Source organism: Antechinus flavipes, chromosome 2 (assembly GCF_016432865.1).
Source record: "Antechinus flavipes isolate AdamAnt ecotype Samford, QLD, Australia chromosome 2, AdamAnt_v2, whole genome shotgun sequence".
NCBI lineage: Eukaryota > Metazoa > Chordata > Mammalia > Dasyuromorphia > Dasyuridae > Antechinus > Antechinus flavipes.
Window position 1 is genome coordinate 235522727 of NC_067399.1, and position 23488 is coordinate 235546214.

At 36.5% G+C, this 23488-nt stretch overlaps 1 protein-coding gene across 2 annotated transcripts in view; it reads right to left on the reverse strand.

Moving 5' to 3' along the window:
- Positions 1-738: 738 nt before the first annotated feature.
- Positions 739-23488, reverse strand: part of PTGIS (prostaglandin I2 synthase) — a 50786-nt gene continuing 28036 nt past the window's right edge. For both annotated transcript variants that reach the window (XM_051976559.1, XM_051976561.1), the window contains 4 exons: positions 9994-10162; positions 7894-8075; positions 4890-5041; positions 739-1855 (listed from right to left, as the gene is read on the reverse strand). In XM_051976559.1, the coding sequence (XP_051832519.1) occupies positions 1651-1855; positions 4890-5041; positions 7894-8075; positions 9994-10162 (708 nt within the window). In that variant the 3' untranslated portion in view covers positions 739-1650. The remainder of the gene's footprint in view (positions 1856-4889; positions 5042-7893; positions 8076-9993; positions 10163-23488) is intronic.

Here is a 23488-nt window from a genome sequence, read left to right on the forward strand (position 1 = left end):
GATGCAAAATGAAATAAGAAAAAAGAAATAATAAATATGACAAACAATATGATGGAAATGACAAGAATCAGGAAACAATCCAAAATGTATGTTACAAAATTACAAGGAACAAGCATGGCCTCAAAGTGGAGAAATGAGAAAATACTCCCTCCCTCTCTTTGAAGAGAAGGAGAAGTCCAGAACTATGGAACACTGCACATAATTTCAGATTTTTCTCAACATAGTAGTTGGTTTTATTGAATTTTTTCCTTTTTTTCTCTTAAAAAATTCTTTTTTATAAGGAATGGCTCTCTAGAAGGGAGAGGAACGTGGATGAAACCTAGACAAAGTAAAAAATATATCAATTAACAGTCAATTTTTTAAAAAGGAAAATGGATAGAAAGCTAGAATTAGATTAGAATAAACTTAAGAGTTTTTATGGTGAAGAGAGCCATCTACACCCAGAGAGAGAGCACTGTGGGAACTGAATATGGACCACATAGCATTTTCACTCTTTTTGTTGTTGTTGTTGTTTGCTTGCATTTTATTTTCTTCCTCATTTTTTCCCTTTTTGATCTGACTTTTCTTGTGCAGCAAGATAATTGTATAAATATGTATACATATATTAGATTTAACATATATTTTAACATGTTTGACATATATTGGATTACTTGTCATCTAGGGGAGGAGGTGGGAGGGGAAATTTTGGAACACAAAGTTTTGTAAGGGTTAGTGTTAAAAAAATTGTCCATGCATATATTTTGAAAATAAAAACTTTTAATAATAAAAAAGAATTTCCATGAATGAGAGTGTTTATGTTGAATAGTTAGGGATTTGTGAAGAAGTATATACACTGGAAGTGAGAATGGAGAGTGAATATATTGCAAATAGTGGCACTTAAATGTCTAATCACTTTTCTTTTATTTTTTAAACATTTTTACTTAAAAATTTTAATTCAAATTCTATCTCTCCTTCCCTCCTTTTCTACTCCCCCCCAAAATGGTAAGCAATCAGATATAGGCTACAGATGTAAAATTATGTAAAATATTTCTATATTAGTTATTTTGCACAAGAAGACTCAAATAAAAGAAAAAAAATCAAAGAAAGCAAAAAATAGCATCTTTCAGCCTGTATTCAATCAATATCAGTTCTTTCTCTGGAGGCAGACAGTATGTTTCATCATTAATACTTTGGGATTGTCTTAGATCATTGTACTGCTGAGAATAGCTAAGTCATTTACAATTCTTCATCCAACAATATTGCTGTTACTATGTACAACATTCTCTTGGTTCTGTTCACTTCATTATGCATCAGTTCTTATAAGTTTCTGCAGGTTTTTCTTGATGACTGAACTCCATCTTCTGCCTCTATAGAAGGGAATGCTAGCAGCAGACAGAAAATGAAAGAAGGAAGCTCACAGTCCTCTGTATTGATTTTAAGAAGGCACTCCCAGGAAACTGATATGATTCAGCAAAACTTATGAACCACAAGAGGAATCATTCTGTGTCCTGGAAGAGCAGCTGAATCTCAAAACATCAGAATATAATCTTTCTTCCAATAGGAAGATTGTTGGTGGAAGAAAGGAAGAATTTGGGCAGAGAAAAACCAAACCTTTTAAAAAGAGAGAAGTGAGATGACAGTTCAAATGAATCTGTTCTTGTCATTCACTTTTTAAGTTTCTGTAGTTCCACCAGGTGCTGGGAAGGAGAGTCGTGTGGAGCTTGCCATTCCCCTGGGCTTAGGTCTATAGCAAATGGTGATGTCGTGCTCTGGCTGCATCAGTCCAAACCCATACCTGCTGGTGTCAAAGCTGGGGATCTTTTCCTCTGGATTTTTCAATTTCAGGTCAAACTGCATCAACAAAACAATAACAAACCTGTGGAGAGATGGATAATGAGTGGCACAATTGGCAGCTCCTAGTGTCTGTGAAACAGACACAATTATCCTTATCACCTGCTTCACAGTGCTTTTGTGGAGTGGTACATGTTGCATGTAGGTACCCAGTTAAACTAAGGTCTCTAGTTAAGTGATCTGCCCGTGGGTCACACAACAAATAAGACCCTGGCCATATTTGAACTCAGGCTTCTTCCCGACTCCAAGCCTAGAGTTCCATCCATGGTGCCATCTAGTAGCCTCCTTGACAGTGCTGTGTGTAGATCAGATAAAGAAGTTGAGGAAATGGGGACAAGGAAAGGATATGCTAACTGAATTTTAGTATTTGAAGGCTATGCATGGAAGGGTTTCACATTTTTGGTTTTGTTTTCTTTGTTCCACTAATGGGAAGTCAATGGGAAAAATAATAATCACTTGCAAAAGAGAGACACACACACACACACACACAGAGAAAGACAGAGAGAGAGAGAGACACATAGAGAGAGAGACAGAGAGAGACAGAGAGAGAGAGAGAGAGACAGAGAGAGACAAAGAGAGAGAGAGAGAGAGAGAGAGAGAGAGAGAGAGAGAGAGAGAGAGAGACAGAGACAGAGAGAGAGACAGAGAGAGAGAGGATAATAAACTAAGGTCTCTAGTGGGAGGGACTGTTTTTGCTTTTATGTTTGTAACCCCAGTGCCTAGCATAATGCCTGGCATGTAGTAGATCTTAATAAATACCTTGTTGATTATTTTGACTGTTTAAACAGCTGGATTATCCTGGGGTTTGAAGTAAAGAAGAATAGAATTAGAAAGGCTTGAACAATTACTAGCTGTGTGATCATAGATGGGTAAATCACTTAATGTCGCTGAGCTTCAACATCCTCATATGGAAAATGAGAATGATAAACTTCTTTCATAGGGTTGGAATAAATAAACCTTAAGTGTATAATACAAATGTGCATTTTAATTATTATCATAGAACCAAAGGATTTAGTGGAATCTGAGTTGCATTTTCCCTTTCTCATTCACTTGGGCATGTAGAAGGAAGGAGACAAAAGAACAGAAAGGAAGAAGACAGGAAAACTAACAAAAGAGGGAAAAAGAGGGAAGTTCATTACATTCTCTCCTCCACCTCCTCTCTTCTGGTCCATGTCATTCACCAGGTTCTTACCCAGTGATATGTCATTCTATGTGCCCTACCCCTTCTTGGTTTGCTCTCCTATAAAATGAAGTGCTTGAGTTAGAAGGCCCCTTCTAACTTGTATCATTTTGTGGAGATACATAACCCATATAATACACAGACCTAGAGTCAGGAGACTCACATTTAAATCTCAGATTTGATTCTTCTTGTTCTTCAGTTGTTTTCGATTTTGTCTGATTCTACATGACCCCGTTTGGGGTTTTCTTGGCAAAGATATTAGATTGGTTCGCCATTTCCTTCTCCAGTTCATTTTACAAATGAGGAAATTGAGGCAAGCTAGATGAAGTGACTTGTCCAGGATCACATAGTAAAGTTGCATTTGATCTCACAAAGATCAGTCCTCCTGATTCCAGGCCAAGTACTCTGTGCACTATCGCACCTTCTAGTTGCCCCAGTTTCTTACGATATGACTGAGCAAATCCAAATCTCAGTTTTCTCACCTGAGGTTCCTAAAGAGCCTCAAGGTGTTACAAAAATGGGAGATGTTATTCTAAAGGACTTCCTACTCGCAATTACAAGAGTACAGGGTTAGAGTCAGAGATTCAAATTTCCTCTGTCATTTTCTTCCTATGTGACTTTAGGCAAGCTCCAAACTTTTTAAGAGTGGAGATCATGTCTTGTTCTACTGTGTCCACTCCTGTACCAAAAACAGGATTGAGCACATAGGATGTGCAAAGTTGAAAGTCTGCAACCTTATTCCCCAACCAGCCTGTATGCCTCAGAAATCTGGTGCTAAAGTACATGGAACCAGGAATCAGGGCTTATTAGATTTGAGGTATCCCTGAGTTCATACTTTGCAATAGTTTAAACATGGCAATAAATTAACCTGAGTTAAAACATTCAAAATGTACAAAAATAGTTGCCCCAGGGAAGGCTGAACAGTCTGTCCAGTGTCTTAGCCAATAAAGTTTCAGATGAGGGATTACTCCTGCCAAGCCTTTCTTAGTGAGGAAAGAGGGTAGAAGCTCCCAAATATCCATCTAACCCTGACGCATCAGGTCAAAGGAAAGAGAACCCAGAGATCTAATTCCAATCTGACTCTGCACTAACCGAAATGATTTTAGGCATGTTATGGATGCCTCCTTTTCTGGACCTCCAGCTTGATCCTTTGTTCAAAAAGGAGGTTATCTGGGCACTGTTGGGGCGTTTTTTAGATTGGAAAAGTTCTGCCCATTGTAATGAAAGCAGCATTCTTTACAAACGTGGTGGAGGAAGAAATCATTTATTTGTTAAGATAAATTCTGACTTTTCTGAGGTGGTAGAAATATATTTTGTACCTGTTTTCAATTCAACAAATATAAAGGGCTTACTAGATCAGTTTTTCTCTGCTGAGCCCAGGGGACACAAAGCCAAAAATGAACTGGTTCCTGCCTTGAGGAGCATACAGTTTTACTGAGAATACAACATGTATGCATGTAACTGAGTAGGAAATATATACAAGGTAATTTCAAGAGAAAGAATGTTTGTAACCAAGAATTTGATACTATCTTTTTTCCTTGGTCAGGGAAAGAAGAAATTAGCTGACGTATTAAATCCTATGGGTCTCATCTTCCTCTTCTGTAAAGGGTCTGGAGATAGCTGCCATTTCTGAATCTTAAAGGTTCGCTGAGCCTCTGACTACAATGAAATCAACCAACTCAGGGGCTTGAAAACTTAGGGGCACAGAGGCTTCAAGTATAGTTTAGGAGTAAAAAGGTATAGTATTAAAAAGGTGAAAAATCACTGGTGTATGAGCAATTCCCCTAGACAAATCTGAGAGGAATAGCCAGTGGCCCACACAACTGATCATAGATGAGTGAGACCTGAGGCCCAGAAGAGGATCCTTTATTATACTTACTGTTTTATGCTGCTGATTGCATGACTCCTTCCCAGACACATGTTAGTCCCAGCTCCCCAAGGCAGGCTGTAGTTCTTGAGCCTCTTTCCAGCCTTGTAGAAATCTCGCTTTTCACTTCCATCCTGGTTCAGAAATCGGTTATACTTGAATTCCTGAAATACAGTAAGTCCATTTTCTGTTATTTCTGGGAAAATGGTCAAGGAGGCCACAAGAATTTAAAATTTTCAGTTCCTAAGATGCCTCAGATCCTTGAGATATGGTTTCAATTCTCTTCTTTTTATAGGCTGTGAAAACCTGGCTGAGTTTTCATATCTATCTATCTATTTAACTAATATTCATTAGACTGTGAGCTTCTTATGAGCAGAGTCTGTTTTTTGCCTCTCCTTGTGTTCTTAGCATAATACCTGGCTTAAAAAACAGTTTTTTGACTTATCTTGAAGTATGGTATAGTGGAAGGAGTGCTGGCTTTAAAGAAGTAGATTTGAAACCCTTTTCTAACATTTAGTACTTGTAGATCATTTAATACTTTTTAAGTACATTTAGTTGATGAGTGCATTTAGTATCTGTAAGTACATATAATATCAGTAAGACCTTATACAATCATTTAACCCTTCTTGATCTCAATTTCTTCCACTGTAAAATAAAGGCTCTGGTCTAGATGTCTAGATCTATGATCCTGTGTTTTTGTAGGTATGTATGTATGCACATATTTATGGATGTTTATTTTAGGACTAGAACTTACTATCACTATTGTAGATCATCATACCTGATATAACATCTACTTCAGCATTTATCCTAAAGAGAAGGAAACTGCACCCCAGAGAGGTAAATTGTTTTGATCACATAGCTAATAAATGAGAAAGTCAAGGTACATATTCAAGTCTTCTGGTCCCAAATTCAATGCCTTAAAAATAATTTATACCAGACTGCCACTCGATACATACATCTGTATGTTGCATGTGTGTGTATATATGTTTGGGAACTCATGCACATGTAACAATTTTTTTGCATGAGTATACATGGATATCTGTTTTGGGTTCTGGCCATGTCAAATAAATCTCACAAAAGAGTATATTATTACTTGGAATTGACTCTTGTAACCTGCTAGAAAGTCAGTGAGATGCCTTGAAAGGAAAGGGAAGGAAAGACAAGAAGATTTATTGCATTTTACTATGTGCCAAACACTGTGCCATGCACTTTGTGAGTATTATCCCCCTGGATCTTCACCATAATCTTGTGAGGTTGGTGCCCTTAATATCCCAATTTTACAGTTGAAAGTGAACGAAAATTAGGTGAATTTTCCAGGATTTTACATAGCTATGTGTTGTTTCGGTTGCATCCAATTCTTCAGGTTTTATTGGTAAAGATACAGGAGTGTCATTTCCTTTTGCAGCTCATTTTGCAGAAGAGGCAAACCTGCTTGCCCAGAGTCACATAGCAAGTAAGAGTCTGAGATCAGAATTGAACTCATGAGGAGTCTCATTTCAGACCCAGTGCACTGTGGCGCCACCTAGCAGCCCAAGCTAGTAAAAGCATGCAGCCAGATGCCAGACCCAGCACTGACTCACCTGGGCTGCTACTGCTGTTCATCTGCCAGAGGCAGCACCAGGTGCACTGGGACTTCCTGAGTGAGCAAAGGCACAGCTATTACAGCAGGACCCTGGGACTCAGGCTGAGTAGCACATTAGCCTCCAAAAAGGGAAAAGCAGGAAGCAAAGCTGGGAACAAAACAGTGGGGGGAGAGAGGGGGAGAACTCTGAGGTCCCAGCAGAGAAAACAGAAGTGCTTTTACTATTTCTTGCCCAGAACACTGCAATAGCCTCCTAATTGTTCCAATCTCTCTCTCTGCTCTATCTGCAATAAGTGCTTGTTTGATGGACAGATGAACGAGTGAGTGAATGAATGTATGAACAGGTCAGGGAGGCAAATGGAAATCAGTGTGTCTCAGGAAATCAGACTTTGACTGATAAGTGTTGTCTTCCCAAGTTGTTTTTAGAGATCGTTAATGGAAAACAACAATTTCAGCTTGTATTGTACTTTATGGTTACAAAATGTTTCATATCTTATTGAGAGCAATCATGATAGGGCAGAAAGAATAACAACTTTATTGGAATCAGATCTGGGTTTAAACTTCCATTTTAATGTTTACTAATTGTGTGATCTTGGATAAGTAACTTCATGTTTGCTGCATCTGTAAAGTGGGACTGCAGTTCTGAGGGAAAAAAGGCCTTTTGAAGTATTATGCTGAATGTAATGGAATACTATTGTGCTATAAAAAATGATAAACAGGTAAATTTCAGAAAAACCTGGAAAGATTTCCATGAACTGATGCTGAGTGAAGTGAGCAGAATTGGGAGAATACTGCATATAATAGCAACATTGTGTGATGAATAACTATGATACACTTAGCTTTTCTCAGCAATACAATAATCTAAGACTAATATCCAAAAGACTTGTGATGGAAAATGCTATCCACACCTAGAGAAAAAACCATGGAGTCTGAATGAAGATTAAAGCATACCCTTTTCACCTTTTAAAAAATTTTGTTTTGTTTTTTATTTCTCATGGTTTTTTCACTTTGTTCTCATTATTCTTTTGTTTTCTTTTATTTCTTATTCTAAGATAATATGTTTAGCATGATTGTATATGTAAAACTTATATTGCTTGCTTTCTTGGGAAGAAGAGAGCAAAAAAAAGACAAGGAAAAAGATTTTGAACTCAAAAATGTTATAAAAAATGAATGTTGAAAACTATCTTTATATGTAATTGGAAAAAATAAAATATGGCTAAAAATTAAAAATAATAAAGTATCTTTTCCAAAGATGAATGAATAATCTTGTCAAGTAATGCAGATGGTCTCTATTTTACATTAATTTTACAAATGAACAGACTGAGGCTGAGAGAAATTGAAGTGACTTGAGAAGGTCATAATGCTGGAAAATAATGGAATCAAGGTTCAAAACCAGATCTTCTGAATCTAAGCATTGGGAGCTCTGTGTGTTACCTCTGGGTCCTCGTAGATTTCTGCGTCCCTCTGAGGGCTAAGGAAGGGGAAGAGAAGGAGCCGGTCACCCTGCCGCAGACTGTACTCTCGTCCATCTGCCAGGGGCAGCACCAGGTCCACCAGTACCTCTCGGGTGATGAAGGGGGCAGCTGTCAGTCTCAGGCTCTCACTTAATACACTATCTGCAAGGAGCAGGATAAGAAAGATGAGACAGCAGCCTGGGTGGCAAAAGAGGGCCACATTGGGGTTTAGGCTGAATGTTGTTCAGTCGTTAAAGTCATTTTTGACTTTATCATCTCATCCATCCCATTTGTGGTTTTCTTGATAAAGATATTGAGGTGGCTTGCCTTTTTCTTTTCCAAATCATTTTACACATGAGGAAATTGAGGTAAACAGGGTTAAGTGACTTGCTCAGAAATGACTGTAGCCAGATTTGAACTCAGGAAAATATTCCTGATTCAAAGTGCAGTGCGCTATCCACTGTACCACCTAGCTGTCCCTTAGGCTGAATAGGAAATATCTAAATAGTTTTAGGTTCAAGAATCTCAAATTATTTCTCCCAGTGACCAGCTGTAAAAGTACCAGTGCTTCCTGGGATACAGGGTTTTCTGAATCAGATATTAGGATTCCTAGGTTCAAATCTTAAATCTGATATTTATTAGCTGTATGACTTTAAATTAACCATATCATTTTTTCTGAACTTTAGATCCTTCACTTGCAAAATAGAGATACCAATACTTGCCCTATCTCCTGTAAACTTTGAAGAAAAACAGAAAGCTAAGATTGGTTTTTTTTTAATTCATTTTTTTCTCAATTACATGTAAACAAAAACTTTTAACATTCATTTTAAAAAAATGAGTCCAAATTTTCTCCCTCCTTCCCTCTCCTTAACTATTATCATTATTGATAGAGAGGTGCTGTAGTCTGGTGGATAAAGAGCAAGAAGCCTGGCAATTCACTTAATGTCACACTATTCCAGGCTATTCTCTACACTATCAATAGCAGACAAGGTGCTATCCTGAACTGGGAGAAGGAGCAATCTTATCTGGGAATTGCCTATATTCGTAAAATGTCAGGTCCAATCTATATCAACTGAGATAATATCTTAATAGAACTTATCACAGTTCCAAGTACTTAGCAATAAATGCTTATTCTATACCACCTTCATTCCTATACCTAATTAGATAGAAACTTTAATACAGTAAGGAAGAGTAATGAACTAAGCTGCCCCAGTTGTAGGGAAATGCTCCTTAAGAATGTCCAACTTCCTTTACTTTGATTCTATGCTCACCAAGTGACCTTATTATCTAGTGACTTCCTGAGTGAACCTGCAAAAGAAGAGGTGTCAGTGACCAATATCAATTACTCTGTCCTTGTGGTAGCAATAAAATAAATATCATGATAATAACAGCTTCCATTCTGTAACATATTAGAGTCTCCAAAACACTACTCTCACATCAATCTCACATACAATGACTGGAATATATTAGGTGCTTAATAAATGCTTACTAACTGGCCATTAACTGTTATATAACAAATAATATACATAATGACTACAGTGATATAAATGGAAAGAATAGCAAAATAAATCTGTGAGATAAGTAGAGCAAACATTTCTATGCCCATCTCACAGATATAGAAACTTAGATTCAGAGGAGCAAAAGTTTGCTCCAAAGAAATGCTAAAGGTGTAGAACTTGAACCTAAGTACCTTGATTGCTCAAAAGAAGAATCAAGCCACATATTCATAAATCAGACTCAGAATATAGATAACAAAGTTCCAAGGAGAACAAATAGATCACAGAGTGAAAGTACAGGATACTTGGCAGATGGGGAGCCAAGCCCATGGAAAAATCTAAAATTTTGCTTCCTCCCCATTTCCCTAGTGAGGAAAAAGGGAAAGAAGCTGAGCTAGGGCTTTAAAAATTGATGTTCTTTCTGGGGTCCATCTTCTCCATGATACTCAAGTAGAAAAAAACAAACTTCACCTGCTTTGCTAGGTGTTAGGACTGGCTCTCCCCTAAAGCTATTATTTCACAAGCCTACACAACTAGGATTGGGAGCCCCAACTAAGAGCTTAAAAAAATTAAGGATCACTCACCAAAAATAGGCAAGCTATCCAGGACTTCTTGAGGAATACTGGCCATCTCAGTCAGCAACTGCCCTTCCTTCTGGAGGGTGCTTTCTATTTCCCCAATGACAGCAGCAAGAGCAGTAGGAGTCTTCAGGAGGAACAACAGGAGCCAGAAGGCAGCAGGACCAGCATTGCCCTAGAAAAGATAATCCCCCCACCCCACCCAGCAAAGAAAATCTGATTATATACCACTTTCAATAATAATGGTAACCATTTTGATGTCTTGATATCTATACTGATATCATATATTAATAGTCCATTGAGGTCAAGAGCATTATTATTATTATTATTCTCATTTTACAAATGAGGAAACTGAGTCAAATCAAGATGCATCTAGAATATTCTTTGTATAATGAAAACAAGCCCTAGATTTGGAATCCGAAGCAGGCTTCATATCTTTTACCCCAAGAACAAACCCTTCTTAAAGTATTTAGAATTGTGTCAAGCATTGCACTAGGTATTAGGAAGATATAAAGTTTGGAAAAAACATAGAGTCTACTCTTTGAGGCATGGGAAAATTATTTTCTATATCTGAGTTTTCTCAGAGGCAAAGCAGGGGTTAGTAAGAATCCCCCCAAAGAGTAAAAAAAAAAAAAAAAGTCAAAAATTTGTAAAAAAGAAGCACCTAACATTTAAATTTAATTGAAACCTAAAGGAGGGAGATTATGAGAAAATAATAAATTAGGGCAGGAAATAACCTATGTCAAAAGCAGCTGCAGCTTTGGGAACTTTCAGCCCCTGGGCCAGTAGCTCATCAGGGGAAGGCTCATCATCTCTACTAGCACTGAATGCGAGGCTCAGGGGCATTGACCAGACACAATCCCAAGGTGTGACTACTGGCAAGGAGAAGTGAGCACAGACCAGGGAGTGAGGTTGCAGAGGAGTGGAATGGAGAGGACAATTGTGATCACTTTGCAGGAGAGTGTCAGTCTTGATTTGGATTCCAGGGCAGAGAAGTGAACTGACACTTCCTGGACACAAGAAAACTATGGTTTATTTCCAGAACAGCAGTAGCTAAGATCTTTTGCTATGGCAGTGGTGGGGTATGAAAATAAAGGCTGATCATGGCTCAGGGATGGAAAGGAGTACTTGAGATCACTCATAAACCAAGGCATAATCGATGAGAATAGTGACCACACCTGGCCTTGGATCACATTGGAAGAAGCCAAAGACTCACATCTCTCACCACAAATAGAGCTCTGAAGACAACAGTTAAAAAAAAAAAAACAACAACAACAACAACAACCAAAAAAAACAAGCATGAGATATTGTCCCTTACAGCCCAGAAGCAGAACCTGACCATAATATAAAGTTAATAATCAAGAAACAGACTATTAAAATATGAATAAATAAGAAAGACACTAATCATGATAATTACTATGGTAACAGAGAGATCAGGGTTCAAACTCAGAAGAAAACAATGAAGTCATAATAGCTACTTATAAAGCTTCGAAGAGAATTGTAAAATGGTCACAAGCCCCAAAAGAATTTTTGGAAGAGTTTCAATAGAACTTTTGAAATCAAATAAGAGAAATAGAGGAAATATTTGGGGGGAAAACCAAGAGTAATGCAAGAAAATTATAAAAAAAGTCAATCAATTAGAAAAAAGAGGTCCAAAAATTCACTGAAAATAGGTCCTTAAAAATTAGAATTGGGAAAGGGGAAGCTTGCACCAAAAAATAACAAAACAAAATCAGAAGAAAGGAAAAATAAAAGAGAACATGAAATGTATTATTGGAAAAGCAGCTAACTTAAAGAACAATTGAGGAGAGATATAATAAGAATTATTGGACTACCTAAAAGTCATTATCAAAAAAAAAAAAACCCTACACTTTATATTACAAGAAATTATCAAGGAAAATTGCCCTGATGATTTAGAATAAGATGGTAAATGGAAATGAAAAAAAAAAATCCATTGATCATCACATGAAAGAGGTATCACAGGAGCATTATAGTTGTTTCAAAGCTCCTAGGTCAAGGAGAAAATATTACAGTAGTTAGAAAGAAACAATTTAAATATTGTGGAGCTACAGTCAGGATAACACAGGATTTAGCAGCTCCTATATTAAGAGACTAAAGGACATGCAATATAAGATATTCTAAAGAGCAAAGGAGACTGTGTTTGCTAGTTTATATCTGACCCAGAATAAGTGAAATCCTAAAGGAAAAAATAGATATTCAATGAACTAAAGGACTTTCAGAACACTCTTGAGGAAAAGACCAGAACTGAATAAAAAAATTTGACTTTCAAATACAAGAATCATGAGAAACAAGTAAGCATTAAAAAATTAAATCCCTTAATAAGTCTAAACTGTTTCTGTCTTGTATGAGAAAATAATACCTGCAATTCTTAAGAATATTATCATTATTGTGGTTGTTTAATAGAAATTATATACACAGATAAAGGGCTTGGGTTTGAGTTGATTATGATAAGATAATTCTAAAAAGTAAAATTAGGTAGAGAAGCAAAATAAAGTAAATTATCTTATATAAAGAGGCATAAATAGAAGAGGTTTTTACAGCAAAAAGGAGGATGATGGGGGAGGGAACAACATGGAGATTTTAGTCTCAACAGAATTGGGTTGAAGAAACACTAAGATATCTGTCTAGTTGGGTATGAAAGTATTAATTTACAGAGAAATGGAAGGATAAGAGAGTGACAGAAAGGTGTACAGATAAGGAAGATAGTACTCAGAAGTACACAAGAGTTCTGAGAAGCAATAGGAGAGAAACAGAAAGACAGCTAGAATAAGAATGAACAGTGGGGGGAGGCAATAAGATGGAGGGAAATGTACAACTAGTAATAATAACTTTGAATGTGAATGGAATGAATTCACCCATAAAACGGAAACACATAGCAAAATATATCAAAAACCAGAACCTGACAATATGTTGTTTACATGAAATAATGTAATGTTAAAAATAAGAGACATACACAGAGTAAAAATAAAGAAGAAAACTCAAACACATTTAAAACTGAAATAGATTAATTAAAATAGATAAGCAGGGAAATTACATTATTTTAAAAGTTATCCAAGATAATGAAGTAAATATTAATACATATACATAATACATATATACATCAAATGCTATAGCATCTAAATTTGTTAAGGAACATGTATATGAATAACAGATGGAAATAGAGAGCAAAACCATAATTATGGAAGACTTCAATTTTCCCCTCTCAAAAGCAGATGAACCTAACCAAAAAATAAGTAGCTAACAAGTCAAGGAGCTGAACAGTATCTCAGATAAGCAAGATATTATAGCAATCTTGAGAGAACTAAATAGGAATAGAAAAAAAGAAATCTTTTTCTCAATGATACATGGCAACTCTGTAAAAATTTACATTATGTTGGGGAATATAAACCTTATAATTAAGTGCAAAAAAGCAGAAAAATTAAATTCATCCTTTTCTGATCAAATGCAACAAAAATTATATTTACCAAAAGTTGATGGAAATACAGAATAAAAATTAATAGAAACTATATAATTATTTTTAGTTTAAAATATCATAAGGAAGTTTTAAATTTTATTTTATTTTATTTTAAATTTATGGAATAAAACAAACTGTTCTATAACATAGTAAAATTAAAAGGATGATTGCATATGAAACTGCAAATCTATTATGTAACTTAATCTTAAAGAATGAGTGAGTCAAAGAACAAATTATAGAAACAATAAATAATTTTATGAAAGAAAATGATAATGGGAAACCTACCAAAACTTATGGGATGTAGGAAAAGCAGTTATGTGAGGAACATTTATAATTTTAAATGCTTACTTAAATGTTTACCTCAAATTAGTAGAGAAAGATCAATGAATTGGGCATACAATTTTAAAAACTAAAAAAAAGGGACAAATTTAAAGTCTCCATTTTAATAGCCAAATAAAACTGAATATAAGAAAAATAAATACAACTAGAAGTTGGTTTTATGGGGGGAACTTATAGATAAACTATAAGTTAATATGATTTTTTAAAAGAAAAGAAATCCAAATAACTAGCATCAAATGGTGAATATACACCAATGGAAGTGAAATTAAAGCAGCTATTATGCCAATTACATGCCAATAAACTTTAATGTAAGTGAAATGGAAGAATACTTACAAAAATATAAACTGCCTGGGTTAACAGAAATAAAAATAGAATATCTAAACAAAAAGAAACATGTTCACAAAAAAGAAATTGAATAGGCTATAAATGAGCTTCCTAAGCAAAAAGCATCAGAACCAGATAGATTTGCTTGTAAACTTTTCAAGATCAATTAATTCCAATATTAAATAATTTGGAATAATAAGCAAAGAAGGAATCCTACAAAATTCTTCTCATGAAACATAAACCAGAAAGAGCAAAGACAGAGAAAATTATAAACCAATTTCACTAATGAACATTAAAGCAAAAATTCAAATAAAATATTAGCTAAATAAAATACAGCAATATATCATAAAGATGATACGTTATGACCAAATAGAATTTATACCAGAAATGCAAGAGTGGTTCAATGTAAGGAAAGCTATTAACAGAATTGATTATATCAATAACAAAATTGGAAAAAAAATGTGATTATATCAATAGATGCAGAAAAAGCTATTGACAAAATGGAACACTCATTACTTTTAAAAAACACTTGAAAGCAGAGGTAGAAATGGATTTTTCCTTAAAATAATAAGAAGTGTCTACCTAAAACTACCAGCAAGCATTATCTGGATGGGGATAAGCTAGAAACTTTTCCAATAAGATCAGAAGTGAAGCAAGGATGTCCATTATCATCACCATTATTCAATATTGAACTAGAAATGCTAGCAATAGCAATAAGAAAAGAAAAGGAATTGGAAGGAATCAAAGTAGGTAATGAGGAAATAAAACTATCACTTTTTGCAGACAATATGATGGCATACTCCTAATAAACTCCTAATAAAAAAATTAAATAGCAAAATAGCAATCTATAAAATAAACCTATATAAATTATCAGCATTTCTATATGTTATTAACAAAATCTTGTAAAAAGAAATATTTCATTTAAAATAACAATAAACAATATAAAGTACCTTGGCATATGCCTGCTGAGAAATCCTGGGATAACATGAACATAATTATAAAACACCTTTTTTGTTGAAATAAAATTAGATTTAAATAACTGGAGAAATATTAATTGTTCATGGGTTGGCTGAGCCAATATAGTAAAAACGACAATTCTACCTAAGCTAAAGTACTTATTTAGTGTCACCGCAATTAAACTATCAAAAAGTGTTTACTGAACTAGAAAAAATAATAAAATTAATTTGGGAAAACAAATGGTCAAGAATATAAAAAGAATTAATGAAAAATTGTAAAGAAAGGAGGTCTAATAGTTACATTATAAGTAATTATCAAAACTATCTGCTACTGCTAAGAAATAGAATGGTCAATCAGTGGAATAGAGTAGGTATACACAAATAATAAACATAAAGATATAAGCTTTTGGGATAAAAACTCATTATTTGGTAAGAATTGTTGGGAAAACTGGAAAGCAGTCTGGAAGAAACTAGGTACAGACCACTATCTTAAACCATTTATCAAGCCAGGATCACAAAGAATACATGATCTTCTAGATAAGGGGAGGTATCATAGATAAGATAGATAAGGGGAGGTAGCATAAATAAATTGGAGAAGCATGGATGGGAATAATTCATGAATAAAGAAGAGTTACAGAATATTATGGGATGTAAAGTGGATAATTTTGATTATATCAATTTAAAAAAGGTTTTGTGCAAATAAAACCAAGGTAGCCAAGTTTAAAAGGAAAGTAGAAAGTTAGGGATGGAGGGAAAAGAGTTTTATCATCAGTTTCCCAGAAAAAGGCCTCATATCTCAAATACATAGAGAATGGAGTCAAATTTATGAGAATATGAGCTGTTCCCCTATTGATAAATGGTCAAAGGATATGAATAGGCAGTTTTGGGAAGAAAAAATCAAAGGTATACATGGTTATAAGGAAAAAAAGTTCTCTAAGTCATTACTGATTAGAGAAATGCAAGTTAAATTAATTCTGAGATACTATCTTATACTTATCAGATTGGCAAAAATGAGAGAAAGGAAAAATGACAAATTCTGGAAAGACTGTGGAAAAATTAGAACACTAATATACTGTTGGTGAAATTGGAAAATGCTTTACAACCATTTTGGAGAGTAATTTGTAATTTTGCCCAAAAAGTTATAAAACTCTGTATACCCTTTGACCTAGCCATACCACTCTTACATCTGTTCCCAAAGTGACCAGGGAAAAAGGAAAAGAATTTATATGTTCTAAAATATTTATAACTGCTCTCTTTGTAGTGGAATTGAATTGAATTGAATGGAGAATTGAAAATGGAGAAGATGCCCATCATTTGGAGAATGGCTTCAGAAGTTGTGGTATATGATTGTAATAGACTGTTTCTGTGTTGTGAGAAGTTGCAGGTTCCATGAGCTTTGGAGGCTGGAACACTGACTTCATGTCCCATTTCGAACACACACTGTGTAACATAAACTCATTGTCTCAGTGTTCTAGTCAACTCTCTGAGTCTAAGTAGCAATGCTTTCTTTTTTTTTAAATTAATGCTTTTCAATTTTCAAAAGATATGCATGGATAATTTTTCAATATTAATCTTATGTTCCAATTTTCTTCCCCTCCCTCAGATAGCAAGTAATCCAATATATGTTAAACATGGTAAAAATACATGTTAAATCCAATATATGCATACATATTTATACAATTATCATGCTGCACAAGAAAAATCAGATCAAAAAGGAAAAAAAGAAAAAAGAAAATGCAAAAAACAGCAAAAAGAGTGAGAATGCTATGTTGTGATCCACACTCAGTTCCCATGGTCTTCTTCTTCATCACAGATGATGGCTCTCTCTTCATCACAAGACCATTGGAACTGGCCTGAATCATCTCACTATTGAGAAGAGCCACATCCAACAGAATTGATCATCATATAATCTTCCTGTTGCTGTGAATAATGATTTCCTGGTTTCGCTCACTTCACTTAGCATCAGTTCATGTAAGTCTCTCCAAGCTTCTCTGTATTCATCCCGCTGGTCATTCCTTATAGAACAATAATATTCCATAACATTCATATACCACAATTTACCCAGCCATTGTCCAATTGATGGGCATCCATTCATTTTCCAGTTTCTAGCCACTACAAACAGGGCTGCCACAAACATTCTTGCACATTCAGGTCCCTTTCTTTCCTTTAAGATCTCTTTGGGATATAAGCCCAGGAGAGACACTGCTGGGTCAAAGAGTATAGACAGTTTGATAACCCTTTGAGCATAGTTGCAAATTGCTCTCCAGAATGGTTGAATTCGTTCACAACTCCACCAACAATGTATTAGTGTCCCAGTTTTCCCACTTCCCATCCAATGTTCATCATTATCTTTTCCTGTCATCTTAATCAATCTGACAGATGTGTAGTAGTATCTCAGAATTGTGTTAATTTGCATTTCTCTGATCAATAGTGATTTAGAGCACCTTTTTATATGACAAGAAATGGTTTTAATTTCTTCATCTGAAAACTGTTCATATCCTTTGACCATTTATCAGCTGGAAAATGGGATGAGCTGCTTTCTTAAAAGGAGTTTTCTCTTCTGGCAGTTCTTTATATCAATGAAATCACAAGTCCAGTCACTATCCCCTATTAAATTTAATATGGCTTTAGTAACCAAGAAGCTGTATCCATCTTTATCCCCTTCTGAATGCTCTTCTGCTCTTCTGTGTATTTATTAAATGTTTCATGAATGTTATTTTCTTTACTCTTAAAAAAAAATCAGAATTGCCAGATTGTCATGCTCTATCTTGCTTTTCTTTCCACTAGTGAAAATTGTCAAGAATTGCCTGGAAGCAAAAGGTCTCCCTAATCTCCTTCTACAGACATTCACCGATGCTCAGCTCCCACAGAGATTAGTTTTCCTGAGCCAACCAAAAGTCCCTTGCCAGCAGGCTGAGATCACTGCTGGGGAAGGGGGAGTGTGGTGAATTCCCCCCAAGAGGTTTCTGGGAGGCCTGGCTTTCCAGAGCTAGGCAGCATCTCTCACTGCAGCCCCTGAATTATTGATGCCTTCCCAGAACTATGCTTCGAAGGACATTAGAGGCAATGGGTGATAGGAACAGAAACAGGACAATTGACAGGGTTTTCATGCTCAAGACTGGGGGGCAGGGAAAGTTACATTGGGTAGAATAGCCACTGGCCAAAATGGTGCATTGATCCCTAACTCTCAAGCAGCTGATGGAAAGATTCTTGTCCCTGCATCTCTGGTTGTTTTTATCCAAGGAGAGATAAGATAATATCTGAGAAAAGCACTCCGGATTATATGACCATTTGTGGGCAAATTATTCCGTTTCTCTGGACCTCAGCTTCGTCATCTATATAATGGACATAATAATAAATGTTACCAACGCCTACAGGGGTGCTACAAGGAGTAATTTAGGTATTAAAAAAGGGTATGTTATAATAGAAAAATATACTGGACTGGAGGCAGGAGAGTTAGATCTGAATCTTGCCTCAGAGTTAACTATGTAGGATGTTGAACAAGTCACTTCCCTCAGAACCTCAGTTTCTTCATCCGCAAAATGAGGATAATAATATTTTCACTTTCTACTTCACAGGATTTTTTTGGTGGGGAAAGTGTTTTGTAAGCCTGTTTTAGTTTTTATTATTATAACATGTTTGAAAATGCTCAGCATAAAATGCTATACAAATATGAAAGGTATTTATTATTAACATTTTTTTCTTTTTTTGGCACTTAGCAGAGAGAAAGAAAAACTCAGTGGGGCATGAAAGTGGCCCTTATAGATCTGGGGGGATTGTGAGAGGCTACAGGGAATCCTAACAACCAGAGTTGTTCAAGTTTAGAAAGGGCTATCTCAGAAAGGAGTGCGTTTGCCATCACTGGGAGTCTGGGTCTGAATGTTCCTTATGGATGTAAGATGTCAAAACTAGAAGAGGACTTGGAATACTAAAAATAGGATTGGAGGTGAACTCAGAGCACAGAATTAGAATTAGAAGCACTAAGGGCATAGAAAATGCTAAAGATAAGTAAGACTATCTATTAGGGGTCCTTTTTTCTTTAACTGAGATAATCTGTGTTAAGTGACTTGTTCAGAGTTAGCTGGCAAGAGTCTGGGGGTGGATTTGAACTCAGTCTTCCTAGCTCCAGGCCTAATGCTTTATCCATCCACTTAGCTGCCCCTTTTAGGAGAACTCAACTTAGGGGAGGTGAACTTGTTGCATTAAAGCATTTTCTATTTCAATTTTATTTGTATTTTAAAACAATGCACCATATTTGAAAATAATTAGTTTCTTTTGTAACTTATGTGTTTTATTATTTGCACTTTAAAATCTTCTTCTGAGAAGGAGATTCTTTACTATTCTACCAATGGCAAATAATTTCCTATAGATGAATTTTCTCAGCAACAAAATAGGGGTTAGCAAAATTCCTTTAAAAAAAGCTAACTTTAAAATTTGCTATGGAGAAAGCCCTTTATGACCCTTTAACAAAAAAGATTAAAAATCCCTGACCAATTTCAACTCCCTCATTTCACAGAAGAAACTGAGGATCATGATGACTGGTCCAAGATCAGAATGGGGGCCATGATCCAGGTCTTCTGTATTGAATGTATTGAATGATCTTCCCTGGCTACGAGGGATAGAGGGGTTAGAGAGGTTAGAGAAGGGACCTTCACAATGCTCCCAAGGGCTCACCACCAGAAAGAGGAGTGAGGAAGGCCTAGTGAATGCCAAGCTTAGCCCAGACTCAGAAACTCCATTCTCCTGAGAACTGGACCAGGCAACCTGGATAGCCCCGGTCTGTCCACCTGCCCAAGCTCCATCCCCACATCTGCTTCCTCTGTCTGCAAGGACTCATGGAAGTGATGGAGAAGGTGTTTCCCTGCAGCTCTGGACTCACTGGCTAGCTTCCTTGCTTACAGAGCCTTCTTTATCAGATAAGGACAAGCAATCAATAATTCACTGTCTGGTTAAGCTATTTGTGATGTCATTTGATTGCCCCAAATTTTTAAGCAGCTTGGTTGCTTTTTCATTAAAAAGTCAGAGATGATGCAAAGCTGGTCACTCACTTTTTTTCCCCAGGGAAAGACTTTTAGTCATGAGCCATGGGAGGAAGAGGGGGGGAGAAAGGAGTAGAGTCTGGAATCTCATTACATTCAGCTTGTGGATGTCCAGGGATATGTGGGTGCCCATGTAAGGAAGGGTATGACCTGGTAACATTTACCTGGGAAAGGTATCCTTGTCAAATCAGACATTACAGCCTAATCTTAAACTCTTTAGGCCCATTTCTCAGTTTAGTCTTCAGTTGAGAGAAAAAAATTAATGGGATACTGCTTATCATACAACAGAAGCTTAGTAAATGCTTTTTTCATTCATTTGGAAGTACCCCTGGTCTTGAAGTCAGGACACCTAGATTATAAATCACTTTGAATCAGCAAGTCGCTTTTCCATTAGGTTGTACAAGGTGATCTCAAAGTCTCTCCAACATTGAGATTTGCCTCAATTTCCTTATGTGAAGAGTGAGGAACAATAATAGGACCTACCTCTCAGGATTGTTGTGAGGATAAAAATGAGATAATAATTGTAAAGCGCTTAGCCCCTACTGTCTGGCACATAGTAGGTGCTATATAAATGTTTATTATTATTATTATGTGATTATATTCTATAATCCCTCCAGCACTGACATTTTATATTCTTAGGAGCAGAAGACTTTAGATCTAGGGACAAGAAGGTATTTCAATGGCTACCTACTCCGAATGCCTCATTTTATAATAAAACTGAGACTCATAACAGCCTTCCACTCAAACTCTGGTCTTTTGACCAGAAACTATACCACCTTCTAAGGTCCCATCCAGCCTTACTGACCTATGTCCTCAAAAAAAAAAAAAAAGTAATGAGTTCAGGTGCTGGCTATTCCCTCCCTCTATGATGTCCTCAAACTCCTGGGGATATCTATCAAAGACTTGAGCTGTGGAATATCAGATTTCTGAGGCAAATGACTTAAGGCTAAAGCCTAAAAACCATCTGAGAAAGAATGAGAAAAATGAAAGCTGATGGATGTGACAGAGGGAACTGGGTATCTCTTTTTGAGTTTTCATCATTAAAGACACTAACTACAACATATCGATCATCCAGACTTATTGCGGCTGCCAAGGGTTCTTAGTGCTGGATCTGTGGATTTCTGCCCAAGCATTCCCAGATGGACCCATCTTCTAAAGATGGAGATGGAAACAGCCTCCCTCTCAGGTGTTCCTCATTACAGCAGGACAAACTGCTCTGATCCTGCTTGACTCCTCCAATTTCCTAAGCCTATCATTGATTTTTTAACCCATGGAAGAAGAGGGAGATACTGAGCTAGGAAGGGTAGATTTAGGTTAAAGACACAATACAGTGGATAGAGAGCTATAGTTGGAATCAGTGAGACCTGAGTTCAAATCCTGACTTAGATACTCACTAGAAGTGTGATTCTAGGTATTTCACTTACCTTCCTTCAGCCTCAATTTCCTCATCTGTAAAATGAGGATAATAATAGAACCTACCTCCCAGAGTTATTGTGAAGATTAAATGAGAGAATATTTATAAAAACCTGTGTAAACCTTAAAGATTATATAAATAATAGCTATTATTTTTACCAAATATTCTGTGGCATCCACCCATCCAAGATTCTCCTAACTTCACCTTGATTTCTGGAGTTATTTATGATTAAATGCCTCCCCATCATTTCCCACTCCCCCTAAGTCAGGAACAAAGCCCCTCTCTGTAGGTTTAGGATTGCTCATTTTCTAGAAAAAATTGCCTGTCTTTGTAAAGGATCTATAAGAAACCCTTGGTTAAAGCAGAATTTTGTCTTAGTAAACTCAATTTGCATGATCTTTATGGCTGGTGGTGACTCCCCTCTCTATCTATTTGTTAACTTTGAATTCTATAGAAATGCAAATTTCACATGGATATGGGTACTCCCTTTGCTGATACAGATAAATGAATTCCTGTAGGAGGAAAAATGGATGCCCTAGTGGCCACCCCTTAGGTGATGAGCCTCTCCCCACTGAGCTGAGCTAGTCCTGAGGTGACAGGCTCACAAGCTGTAACCAAGCCCAGACTTGAAGGCGCCCCAGCTCCAAAGGACCTGCCAGAGCTTGTGGTCTTTGGACATGGTTATTAGGGGCCCTCAGTTACCTCCGTGCCACAATGAGGCATTAAAAGAGAATTCTAAAGGAAAAAAATTGTTATAATTATTCTCATAGCGTGATGACTGTGTTTGGCTCAGTTAGCCTTTAAAAGGAGGCTGAGTCATAGAGTGACAAGAACACTAAACTTGAAGGACCTGGGTTAAAATCTCAATCCTGCTAGTCACTAACTCTGAAACCATGGGAATATCACTCAACCTTCCTAAAGCCCCAGTGTCTTCACCTGTAAAATGAGGATGGGTTCAGTGACCTCTAAGACATCTTTGAGCTCTACATTTCTGATCCTTTAATACATTCTCCTCCTCTGCCTTTCAATTTCCTCTTCTATAAAATAAATGAATTGGGTACCTCCCATCAAATGGACCAAACTGGCCTCTTCCCTGTGGATAGGCAGAGCCAGAGCAGGCCACAGACAGAAGAGTTAGGAATAAACAGAAGTTTAATTTCACAGTGAAGGAAACTACTTGCAAGCAAGGAGGGAAATGAGTGCAGGGACCCCACCCTTTATGGGGGAACCTGATTTACTATGGCTGATCATTGATTAATGTATTTGTGGCTAGACAAAGAGTCAAACAGTGTAGGTAGTGAAGCCAGCAACAATGAGGCAAAAGTGTGTAGGGGTAAAAAATCCATTCATAGCTGGGCTTCCTAACTGGGTCTGTTGGTGCTTGTCCAAGTTCAGGGATCATCACCTCATTCAGAGGGGGAGTTCAAAGGACTGTTGTTATACCAAGCACAGGGCATAGCTTGCTTGTTGGGCTTTAGCTCTGGAAAAATATCTTGACACTTCTGGGGTCCCCAACCACTTTCCTGCCTCCTTTCCTGTGTTGTCTCCCCTCATTAGATTGTAAGTTCCTTGAGGACAAGAACTGTCTTTCTTTTTATTAATTGTATCTCTATTACTTAGTGTAAAGTGCCTGATACATAATAGCTTTTTAATAAATGTTGTTGAATTAGAATTGGACTGGATGATCTTTAAAGTCCTCCCGACTCCAAGTTCTATGAGCCTATGAATCTGCCTGCCACTCCCTGGGACCCTGTCATAAATGAGACCAACAGACTACAGGCAGCAATTGGCTGAATTTTCACATTCTTTAGCACAGTCTTCTCTCATAGGAGTCTTTTAATAGATATAAGGTGTTAAAGTCATACATTGAAATGGAACAATTTAAAGGGTAATTTGATTATCACATCAGGATTTCATTAATTCAACTATACAGAGCTGTTGTACATTTGAGAAC